At 41.4% G+C, this 13,120-nt stretch overlaps 1 protein-coding gene across 1 annotated transcript in view; it reads right to left on the reverse strand.

The window, feature by feature from the left end:
• LOC308126868 (transcription initiation factor TFIID subunit 4) overlaps nucleotides 1–13,120 on the reverse strand; it is a 108,328-nt gene that overhangs the window by 57,991 nt on the left and 37,217 nt on the right. Inside the window, exon 10 of the mRNA XM_080491558.1 lies at nucleotides 6,451–6,620. Coding sequence (XP_080347684.1) covers nucleotides 6,451–6,620 — 170 coding nt within the window. The remainder of the gene's footprint in view (nucleotides 1–6,450; nucleotides 6,621–13,120) is intronic.

Here is a 13,120-nt window from a genome sequence, read left to right on the forward strand (position 1 = left end):
AAGTTTTATCACGTCAACTAGCCTCTGATCTCATTTAGTAAAGAGATAAACAATGAATTGCTTCATTGTCACTTAAGTGTCTGAAATGTGGCTTTGCAGTTTGGGAAAAGCAACAGCTAATCGGGTAGAAAGGAATGTTTCCAAGAAAAATGAACCCACATACCTCCACTCATACACACATACACATTGACTGTACCCATGCACACATTCACACAGAGGAAGTGCCTGGTTTAGTATATGCAATTAAGTCCCAGAAAGAGGACTCATCACATAGAAAAGTTAATTTGTTTCACAGTCTTAGTGCGATTTTCAGAGTGGTTTTACTAGCTAAGCTCCTCCGAGTGTGTAAACGACATTGACCATCTCTTTTCGTCGAAGGATAATTTAGTTTCCTCGGAGCAAAACTCATCTGAAGTCATAACAAAAGAGAGGAGGACAGACATTGGTAGGGTTACTATCTGTTTCCAACTTCCTTTTAAATTATTCCATTAACATAATTTTCCTCTCTGGCACCCTTTTAAGTAAACCACACCAATTATTTAAATCAGCTGAACAATACATACACTCCTCAGCTGCTCAGGCTTTGAAACGGATGGAGGGAGTCCTGTTAGCCTTATAATTACAGTGGCAATACATGTGGCAATGTCACGAGGTCAAAGAAAAACGCTAGGAGGCTTCTGCTTCCTAAAAAATACCATCTTTCAGGGACATTAATATTTCAGAAAAAGTTTAAGAGACTTAGCCACAGAGAGCAAAAACACATTCTTCAGCTCGCGCTGATACAAGTCATTATTCTTCACCTAGGAAAAGCAGCGACTACAGACTAATGATCTACAACGCTTCAGTATTTTGTTTAATTCCTAAAAGGGTGGCCGTTTATTAAAAAAAAAAAACACAGAGAAAGACTGAGAGAGAGAGCATGGTCTGTACGAGGGCTGTGCTGCGACGTGGTGAAAATTCTCACTACAAAAGCTTTTAAAGAGGTCGATATCGACAATTATCATAATGTGGCTCAAGTCATTATCTCAAGTTCAAAATAAGCTTTTTAGTTCCAAGAAGAAAGCTGAAGAATTTGAATAACAGTGGCTTCAAACTCTTCTTTATAACATGAAAAATACCTAACACTCCACAATTTAACTTAGCTCGATGCATACCACTATTGCAGAACTGGAAGATAAATGGAACACTTCAACAGTATCGAGATGACTATTGGTGCCTTGACAAAATATCCAAATAATTACAAACTGATAAATAGCAATAAAACATTTGAAAGGAGAGAAAAAAAACAACAGTATTGATATACTGCCATGAAGTATTCAAACCTCCCAGAACTTTGACATCCTATCCAAAAGTAACCGGAGTGGCTGTTCAACCGGACTCTTTAATTGCTTTGTTTGGAGTCTCGCCACCCTCACTTGCACTGTCCACACCCAATAGAAGTGTCACAGCTTTTACTACCCTACTAGGAAACTCATTTTAATTAATTGGAAATCCAAAGTGCCGTCGTCACATAGTCACCGGATTAAAGATGTTTTGTATTTCTCCAAGTTGGAAAGAATTAGACTATCTTTACGTGGCAAAACCACCAAGTTCTGGAAAGTCTGGGTTCCGTTCCAGACCCAGTTAAAAAGGATGAATCCCCTGCTGATTTATCGCTGAAGCTTGTTTGGCGTCACACTTGTGGGTCAAAGCGTGGCTGCAATGACAGCAGACTATAAATACAGACTGAACGTTGTCTGACATTTATTAATTTCACTTTCATATATCTATATTTAAATTCTTTATGGGCATTTATTTGTCCCTTTGTATTTTTACAAATTGCAAAAAAAACACTAAACATTTTGTCTCTAAAGTTGAAGGACTCTGTTTGTTGGGCAATTTGTGACTCATGCTGTTAATTGTCTTCATCTTGGCCAATAAATGCTTTTCTTTCATACGTGATTGTATCTCTCTGAAAAAACTCAATAATGAAGTGAGCAAAGCAAATACATCAAGAGCCTATCTATTGCGTGGGTGTTTAAATTGAAATGCCTATCACCCCATCTCACAAATAAATTAATAATATTAGTTCCTAATAATATTTCCATAGAGACCCATTTTACAGTCTTGGATTGGCCAAAACTTTGCAGTGAAGCTGTACACACACACACACACACACACACACACACACACACACACACACACACACACACACACACACACACACACACACACACACACACACACACACACACACACACACTTTCCTTTTTCTGCTTGAAATTCTAGAAAATGTCTTTTCAAATGTTCCTTTTTCTAGAACAGGCCCCCAAAGAGACAATATTGGCAGATAAACAACTCTGATCCATACAGAAACATGTCAACACAGTGGAATATTGTTAAAAATGGACACATATGTTTATTGCCGCCATTAAGTCTTTAGAATCCAGTACCGAGTGCTATCAATTTGACTAATCCATTAAAAGAGTAACTGTAAGGTAGTAATCATTTCCCTGCAAGTATAAGAATGAATTCAGTGTATAGTTATTAGATGACAATGACCTAAAAAAAAAAAAAAAAAAAAAACACTGTCAAAAATGTGGACACATTTTCAAACATACACATCGTAAATTAGTAATCCAAATACACCAACTCATTCAGAGTTAACTACAGTAAATACTTTTAATTACCTATATTCATTCAACTATGTATATACTCTTGTAAAGCAACTACAAGCAATATTTTTATTAAGCCTATAATTCCTAAATGCTCTGGATACACTCAGCCGAGGAACAATGTGAAGTGTGTGTTACTTAAACAGTCTAATGGTTTATTAGCAGCAACAAAAAACTGAGATTAAAAGAGACAAGAAGTGTTAGAGATATTATAGAAAACCTTAATGAAGAAATAGCACTGATGAGGGATTGGATGAGATCATTGAAGTCTGCAGGAAAATAACCAGACATACAACCAGGTTGGTAAAGAACAAAGGCCCCAATGGAGCTCATATGAGGATATTTAAGGGTTGAACCTGAGCTTGTTCAAGAACTGGTGCTCAAATTTAGACTGTTCCAACTTTTATTACATGATCCAAAGCTTATTTCACACAGTCAGTTAGAGGCTGCTGTGGTTAAGACCGACTTTGATTCATTTCCTGCAGTCTCACTCTAAATTCTGCCATAATTCACTGCTTGCCCAACCTGAACCTCGGTGACACCTTAAAACAAAGATTTTCCTTATGAGGAGCAAAACCTCTGTCAACATGGTGGCATGTTCTCGCAAATCAGTGTGCAATCAGGCAAGCCCCTCAAAACACACACACACACGCACGCACGCACGCACGCACGCACGTACGCACACACGCACACACACACACACACACACACACACACACACAGGCTTGTTGTATAACAACCAGGCCACTCCGTGCCACCTGCTCAGTTCTGTGTACGTCCAGCAAAGCACAGCAGGGGCATCTCTACGGCACTGTTGCTGAATCCCTGAGTAAAGATGTTTCACATGCCAACAGTCTCCTGCTCTACTGTCGTCCAATTCTACGAACATCACACGCGCACAAACTGGCTCGTGTTCGCTCTCATACTGTAGTTCTATTGTAATCATCTTGCACACGACAGGCATTCAGGAATCCCACGTAAAAGACTGGGTCAGCATTGAGGCCCGGTAACTTGAATATTTATTAAGTATAGAAATGACTGGTATCCATAGCAACAAAAGTCCCCCCTGAAAAATGGCTGGCAGTGAAAAAGAAAAGGTCCTGAATGGCCCATCTGTACTAGTTTATACCAACAATACCTGCAACTAGGTGATTCCATTTTCTCCACCGGAGTGCTCATTGCAGCTTTGGACATAGCTTTCACCATCTGTTGACCTGATTTCGACTGGAGGCAGCTTCGTTTTGGGTGCGTAGAATGAGCAATTCACCTTTTTCTAGCCAGGACTTGCAGGCACTAATCCTCATCCCTTTGGACCAGAAATACACCTACGAGAAAACTTCCCCCGTTCACATCAGGAATCAAGCTCTAATAAACTCACTCCGTTCTCACAGAGCAGAGATGCCATTGCACCGAGTCATATCCTCATCATGATCCACACCCTTCTTTAGTGTCTTCGATATGATGCCAAGAGTAAAACACAGCTTTATGTTTAAGCAAACAATGACAGACAGACCAAAGAAGAGACCCCTTCAAACTGGAGTCTCCATAAGCCTGTGAGCCAATCGCACTCACTGTAGACCTTCTTTGTAGATACTTTTCAGATCTACAAGTATTGTGTAACAAACGGCTTCACAACTAAAAAGTTTGATTTATCCTTCTATTCACTGTTTTCTGGATTTCCAAAGGCAACGTGTGAAAAAGCCAAAGGCATTACCACCCAGACAGTCCAGCAACTTTAAAGCAAATTGTTTATTTAAATGAACAGCTAATCTAGAGACACATTTGTTGCAATTATAATATCTGAAGCAGCAACTTTAAAGTGAAAAATCTCATCAGATATATGATGTTGTTCATATTTATGAAACTACAGTGTGAAATAATTAGAGTGAATCACATACTTTACAGAAAAAAATACTGAAAAGTGAAGTCAGGCTTCACACAGCTGTAAATTTAAAATCTTCTCATTATAGTTTGTTCACTGAGTCATCCACTGAAAGCAATTTAGCAGCTGGCAAAAAGTTGAGGCTGGTGTCAAATTACAGTGCAGTTTCTTGGTCAATAAAAACATATTCAAAAGATGTGGTGGAATTCCATGCATAGATTCTTACTTTATTATATTTGCATGATCCATTTTTTGATAAATAGGAAACATTTTTGTTGATAAGTCTTGCATTGTGCACATGTGTGAGTTGATGTAATAAAGTCGTGTGCGTGCGTGTGTGCGTGTGTGCTTGCGTGCGTGCGTGCGTGCGTGCGTTCCTTTAAGGTTCCAGTGGACTATCATTACTTTTGAAGAGCTTTTCTAAAGAACTCCAGCTGTGCTTGTGTTCTGGTTTTGGAGATGGGTGGGGTGGAAAGCTGCTTTCCAGGACCCCCAGCACCTCAAGGACAAGCCTGGAGCGATAGGAGGGGAGGGAGAGAGGTTTGCTAGAGGAGGGCAGCACGATTGTTTGCTTGCAAGGTATAAATAAAAGGCAATCAGAAACAAGACACAAAGAGACAGAAAGAAAAAAGGACAAGAAAGAGTCCGTTAACATTTCCTGAAAACATTATTCAAAAATCAATGAAAGAACCCTGATTTGAATTTAATTTTATTCTTTTACATTACAAAGAAAAATGATGGGGTCCCTGGTTTTGTGAGGGCGATGAGAGGGCAGCAACCCTCCCAGTAAAGTTTAAATTAAAAGCTTAATGCTAAATCAGGGGAGAGAAGAAGTAGGTGTTTTACAGAAGAGAGGAAGCAGACCGTGCTCCCTGATTGAGTGGAGCTGGCAGGCCGGGGGAGCCTCCCTCGGACTGCTGTCAGCTGGAAGCGCGCTGAGGCCAATCACTGACACAACAAAGCTGCATAAGTGCCACTTCCCCAGCAGGGGGCGCCCTAGCCTCCTGCCCTGCGTCACGCTGCGTGCGCCCCCCCAGGACAGATTTATATTTTTAAACAACTCCTCTACCCCAAGGTGACGGGATAACAACCATGCCGAGAGTCCACGTAACGAAACATGACCCGAAGGCCCGCGCGCTACACTAAAGATACTTTAATTGAGATGAAACGAGGTGAGGGCGCGAGACTCCCCGTCACGTGGAATTACGCTGTGTGTTTTTTGATCCGATGCACAGGAGCAAGATGCTAGGCACAGTTTTATTTTGAGTAATAATGCTCATTATATGTTTTCACAGGTTCCAGTGTGCAGCGGGACGCTGTAAGCATATTTCAAGTGATGAAATTGACTGCCGGAAGCGAAGCAAGGTAATGAAGACGCTATCACTCTCATGGGGTACCACAAACAAACCAAGACCTCTCTGCCTGTATCGATTAGCACGTGCACTAAGCTGTGCTATCAGAGAGTGTCAACTCCCACAAAGAGGAGAGAAAGAATCAGAGTTTCATTCCTCTAAACTCTGTTCCTTTAGTCCAGAGGACAATCTGACAGCCAGCCTTCAAAAGACAAACCCATAAAGTATTTATGCATGTGCCTGAGGTCCAGTGAGTTCAGACAGCCACTGAAGAATTCATTAAAGGAGGTGAAAGAATTGTTAAGTGTATCAAATTTAAACCAAGGCCAAACAAGAAAAGGCTCACTCTGAAGCGCTGAAGGAGAGAAAATCAAAACTGTCTTTAGTGATGACACAATAAATACTAAAAGAACATGCTTCCAACACAAAAGACAACAGATAGTGATTTCATCAGCACTCCAGCAGCAAAACAACCTGACATAAAACTAAGATTCAGACTGGAGCACTGAGAGCTGAGGTCATAAAACAAGTAAGCATGGCAGAAGGTGTTAACAGGCTTTACCTGTTTCCAGAATTCGTCGGTGTAGCAGCCCCGGATGAAGAAAGGCCTCGTCTTTGCACGAGCGGATCTGCGTTCCAACAAGCTCCGAGTTGGTGGCGAGTATCCGCGCACTCTCCTCGTTCAGGTTCACCCCGGCCATGGAGGCCACGTCATTGATGTCGTCATCGTCCCTGAAACACGAGCGACGATTTCAAAACACATCCAACTGAAATTTTCAGCTTCTTCTTTGAAAGTCATTCGAATACTGAGCGACTTCTCCTGATGAGTAGCACAGTGGAGGTTCTGGGATTGAACCTCTTGGAGCTTTCCGCACTGTGACTGCATGTTCTTTCTGTCCTGGTTTGGGTTTTTCTAACACTACTCCCACTACCTCAAACAACAGCTGCTTCTTAGGTGAACTAGTGACTCCAGATTGGCTGTTGACGTCAGAGTATGAAGAATTTGGTGTTTGAGATCAATTGGTAGCACGTCCATGGTCTGCCCACTTTTTTATCCGGTGTCTGCTGAGTTAGGACACAGCAACCATGTCTCACTTCAAAAGGTCGAAAGGTTAATGATCGGATGGATGTTATCTCCTGCGAGAAGAAATACCAACTAAATAGAAAGCTGTTACTCTTAGACTGTAGTACAGATATAAAGTCAAACAAAGTTTCAAAAGAAAGAAAAAAGACTTCTAGAAACTTCCCTAGAAACAACAATCTTCACTGGTCGGACCTGTGTATTCTGTTATTTAACAGTGGAGCAAAAGATCTTGAAATGGTGTATTTGTTTATGTTATATCACATGAGGGACCTCTCTCAACTTCGACAACAACATTGTGTACTTGAATGAGTTGACCTATTGGACTGTCGTGGTATTTTTTTCCAGCCGAGTGCTCATCAGGTTCTTAGAAAACGAAATAAAACAGCAGCAGAAATTACAACCAACACACACCAGAGTGTGTCTACTGCAAGAAAGAGTTTCCGACATCAAGTGTTTAGATGACTTTTGGCTTCTGCTGCTTTCATGCTTCAGTCAGAGTACAATAGATTTTGTTCCTAAGATCTTGCTCATCAAGGGATCAGACCAATGACACCAGTTTGTTTTAGTCAAATTAAAGGCCTCTGGCTTTCTTCAGTGGTCCATGGTTGAACACAATCAATATACTGTATATTGATTACATGAAAAAAAAGGACATTGTGTTTTTAAGTCACAGATATTTGCCTTGTAAATTTATGCATTAGTTTTTCTTACAGAGGGCTATACTTTGGTCGTAATGGCACAGAAATCCCATTCCAGGGTCCATTTGTGTCAAAACTCGAGGAGGCAGGGAGATGAAGAGCGCTTGCCAGGAGATTTGCTCAGTAAGGATGCTCCTGAGGATTGGCACCGAGCCGTGAAAAATCCAACTATACATTAATACCAACAAACTCTATTTACACTCCGCTTCACAACACCTTGCCATGTATTTTCTTGGTGTACCGCTCCTTTCTCAAGGGCATAATAATAGCTTCACAATGTTTACATGCTATTACATATTAGCAAAGAAAGGAGTAAACATGCAAGAATTTCTGTTAGGGTCACTGCGTTTGAGGCTCACACACTCTGGAAAGGCAGTGGGGTTCTTCGTGAGTTATTACTAAGAAAAATTCCCCTACAATTATTATACTTGGCAAGTAATGATTCCGACTCTGGCCTGAATTAGCAGAGCAGTGACATGTTGTGCTTACAGGACTGGCCCAGAGCGAGTGGTGGATTTTCTGACTGGCTTTGACGGAGAGAGAACAAAGAACCACAGAACACACACAGAGTGGCCTCTCGCCACTCACTGGCTCACCTCCATAGTCATTTACGTTCAGGCCACTGTTGTCGGTTGCGACAGAGTCCGTGCGTGCGTCGGCTGTGTCTTTGTGTATGCATGTGTGCGGCGGCACGGGGCTCTTTCAGGCATCTTGGGAGTGCGGTCACACACCGTAAGGCATCGCCACCCCGCCGTGGCCCTCCTGCTCCTCACCGCGGCCGCGGAGAGCTGATATGAAACTTGACACCACGGCGGGAGGTTGACAAAGACCATTAAGCGTGGATCCCTGACCCTCACACACCTCGACCTTCTTTAGTTTTGTCCTCCTCTCCTTACGCAATCTGATTACGCCTTTGCTGAGAAAACCACCCGAGCATGGATACATATTATTATACCCTCTGCTGCACCCCGGGCTGTGCCCCCTCTCTCCATCATGTCTTCACGGATAACTCCGCCGGTCTTAAACAAACATCCTATTGGCCGCGTTCACTCAAATAAAACAGGAGGCTGCTACTTCAAAACACTGGAACAACACAACTTCTAAACAAACACATAATTATATATTTTTAAAAAAGAGAAAACAATCTCATTTAATGTTTTTTTCCCAAAAAATGTTTAATTAAACAATGAAACTTAAATCTAACACAGAGTTATTACACATAAACTGAAATATCGCAAGTATTTTCTACTTACTTTGGAATGTATTTAAACAAAATAGAGTATCTCACAATATTATCATATTTCAAATGTACAGATGATTCTCCTCTTTGTTTAGATTTTTAACCCAACGCCAAGAGCAATGACTGAGACTTTTTAGTTTATTGGCTACGAGTGTAGAAATAAGAGAGATGAATGTTAAAGTTTTCATGACGAAAAAGATATTTAAATGTTTTGACCTCCGAAGTAACCATTCTCCACATGATCATCCTAACTGCCTTTGTCATATTAAACAACCAATCTAACCAATAATATAAACACAACATCTTATGGTCATACCATTGCAAGGAAAACTAATAAGCAGAAATGCAATCAAAGCCCCCAAATTTGAGTAAAAATTGAAGGTAAATGTCAATCCTAACTATCAAATCCACATTTTTGTTGAGAAAAAATAGACCATCAACAACTAATCAGATGTTGAAACTGAGACATTTTTACATTTCATGAGAATATTTGCTGATTTTGAATTGGATGGCAGCCAAACAACTCAGAAAGTTAGGACATGGCCATAGGTAGCATTGTGTCGTATATTGTAAAAACATTTTCTAAACATCATGGAAGGAAGGAAGAAGAGCAGATGCTGCAGGAGAGGGAACTTGTCCCATTCGTGCCTGAAGCACTATTCAAGCTGCGCAATGGTGCCGAGCCTTTGTTGAGTTTTTAATTGACAGAATATTTTCGACTGAAGAAAAGTTTGACGTCCAACCCCGAAATGGAAAATGAATCTGTTCCAATATCTGACACTTTGTCTTTGTTTTAGTTTTTTTGTTTGTTAGTTTCTTTGGGTTTTTCTTTACATTTTCCATATTGTAATTTGGGTTGCATTTACCCGACCCTGAAGAAAGCAGTACATCTACATTTTTGTTTATTCGCATAAACAATAGGTTAGTTCCCATAGCTTCAGAGAAGTTTTTTTTTTTCATAATTCTGACACAATAACTCAATTTCTCAAATGAGGGTGCACGTTACATGAGTAGTGTTGCTGAATGTTGAGATCAGATATTTACTGAGTAACAAAAAAAAGAAACAAAAACAAACTGTCAGAAATGACAGTTAGGAGTAGAAACTGTACTAAAGATGTGTACTCATATCCAAATGGCGTTACATCACCTAAACTGTATATAGTTAAGTAAAATTACTGTTGAAAATGCTTACGAAAAGCTATAAAGTACTCTACTGCAAAAGTACTCAAAGAATGAAATTGTTTTTACTGTCAACACCAGGTAGTTAAGCCCACTTTTACAAATTCTGGATTGGAGTATCAAACTATTTTGAAGAGTAAATAATGGTAGATGTGATTCAGGAAATTATTGTGTTTAGAAAAAAAATACTGGCACCAAATGTGCTTTTTAAAAGGTTTGAAATATTATAAAATATGATGTCGAATGTAGAAGATGGACATGGTACTCAAGCATTGTTGCTGAAATATGTTACATAAATATAGCTGTCTTCCCTCGCCCCAATATGAGTGAAATTACATTATTAGAAAAAAAAATTATTAAACTATAAGTACTGCAAGACTGCAGCAACATGATCATTTGTAACATATTAATTCCACGTGTGACTACAATGCTAGTCCCTGGAGAGGAATAGAAAAAACAAAAAATGAACCAGTAGCCAAGCATACTGTAATTTTTCTTCTTTCAACCGGTCGACCTTCAAAGCTCCCTGCAATCGCTGCAGCTCAAATCAAACGAGAACGCCAAAGACAGGTCTGACATTAAAAGGAGAGAATGAGATATGAAATGCAAAACATTCCTGACTTTACCTCTGCAGCACTAATAAAGCAGAGATGTAATTAGCTTCCTCAGAAGCTAAAGAGCAGCCTCTCAGTTATTGGTTCGGGTTGGCTCGGGGACACGGAGCCGGAGGCCACATGAATACATATGCATGCTGTTTCCATATCGAGCTTGTGTTTCAGCGAGGGCACGCCATAGGTGGTGGGAGGATTGCTCTTTGCCGTGCGCGTGCGTGCGTGCGTCAGCAGGGGGAGTGCTTCCAGATCTCCAGCACCCTCCTCCTCCACACAACCATTGCCACCTTTACAGAGACACCCCATCACCACCACCCGCCCCTGTGGATAAAGGTCTCTGTGCCCAGGCAGGGGGTCCCGATTGATCCCTGTGACTAACACCCAGGCCGTGCGTGTTGTTGCACCCACACTGGGAGAAATTCGCCACTGGAGAGGTATTCTCCACAGGAGCAGCCGCAGGTTCAATGGACAGCTGACGAGATGAGCGCTCATGACCCAAATGGGGCCTAACGCTGGTGGACAGTGGTGGCTGAAGAGGGGCAGGGAAGGAAACAGCAACAAGCTGAAAAGTGTGAGATATTCAATAAATAACTGCTCCCAATTAAACAGACCACCCACGCTCAGGCTGTAATTATTCACAAGCATTAAGCAGACCTGGCGAGGAAACAGTATAGAGTGGATGCTCTGAATGAAGACGTAAGCCAGGATGCCGCGGTTTGATGTGTTGGATAGGAAGAGAATATTTCCAATCCAGGCTTTCCAACATTCTTTTTTTTTCCATTTGATTGAATTGCTTCATTTTTTTTGTATGAGTGTCTTTCTTGTGGCACAGCACTCAAACTGAACATAATCTAATCTTGAGACTGTCGTGTTTCCAAGTCGCTGCATCAACAATATTTGGGAGGTCACTTTTAAGTTTTCTAATTGAGTCAAAATTTATTTGCAAAGCCCAGCTTAACAAAACAGGCACATTGCATAGCGATTGACAGAGCAACAAAGGAAACAACCACAAAGGAATAATGAACTGACTTTGCTGGTAAATGATGGAAAAGAGCTGGTGGACTTTTGAATCTACCGGCAACAATGACTGACGAGCAGAAACTTTGTTCCCTATTTTTGTGTGGGCACGTGTGTGTGTGTGTGCGTGTGTGTGTGTGTATTTGGGTGTGTGTGAGTGTGTGTGTGTGCCGCTTGTATTTTTCCTACACGGCGGTGCCAGCGCTCGTGCATTGATGTTCACGTCTGTGTGTCCGTCATGTAGGACTTGGATTTGAGCGGCTGAGGCTGAGCTCGGAGGTTGGCACCGGGCTGAGGGCCTCGGCTGGCTCGCCAGTGATTACGGCGGATGTTGAGTGTTTACAGAGAGATGAAGGAGGGGAGGGGATGGAGGGGGGCACGGAGACAGCTGCTTTCACTCTGTACTGTAAACTGCACGCACATGCTCACAGACACAGACACACACACCCACACACACACACACACACACACACTGAAACAAGCACTTACACAGAAGGCTGTAGCTACATTGGAAAGCCCACAAGCCCCGCAGTGTGTATGTGTGTGTTTGTGCTACAGCTGGCCCGCTGGGACCAGCAGTTCAGAGTGACAGCCATACACACATCAGTCTCAGAGTACAGCCGGGTGAGGAGAGGCTGGTGGATGCTGGCTGACCGGATATCACTGCATGGTGACTGTAAGTCAACATATAAAGATATCTACTCTATCTCTGGGTGGATGCATGAGTAGTAACATTATGTTAGACAGCCTTATAAATACATTTGCTCTGACTTCACTACAATTTTACCTCCTGCTTTTGCACTCGTGAGTTCATCACTCATCATATTCCTCATTTATTTGAAAGCAGTTAATACAATTATGTCGATGACAATTTTACAGTTGTATCGCTGTCTTAAAGAGAAGTTAAAGCTACTTAACCAGCAACCACAACAAGATGTATAGAAACAATAATGTCTTCTCTAACAAATTAGGAGACGTATGTACACTCAGATGTGTAGACCACACGTGGTACTTGTTGAAGAATGCTGATGTGAAGCGTTGGACTGTCCATCGACTAATGAAGAACAAATAATGGTTTAGATCATAGTGATACTGGTTGGTTTTGCCCTTTTCACGATGTTGATGAAAACATCCTGTTTTCTGCTTTTATTACAAATCACACCCTGGATAAATCATACCTGACTCCGAGAATTGGACTTTTGAAAAAGTTAAATGTTTAAACTAAGGTTGACCAAGTCATCAAACAATACTTGGGGTGATTGTGGATCAGTGGTAGCGTCGGTCATCCAATAACCAGAGGGTTGGCGGTTTGAATCCCACTCTATCCAAGTCATTGTCGTTGTGTCCTTGGGCAAGGCACTTTATCCACTGGTGCATGAATGCTGGTGGCGGCCGTAGGGACC

Source organism: Lipophrys pholis, assembly GCF_963383615.2.
Source record: "Lipophrys pholis genome assembly, chromosome: 2".
Classification (NCBI taxonomy): Eukaryota; Metazoa; Chordata; class Actinopteri; order Blenniiformes; family Blenniidae; genus Lipophrys; species Lipophrys pholis.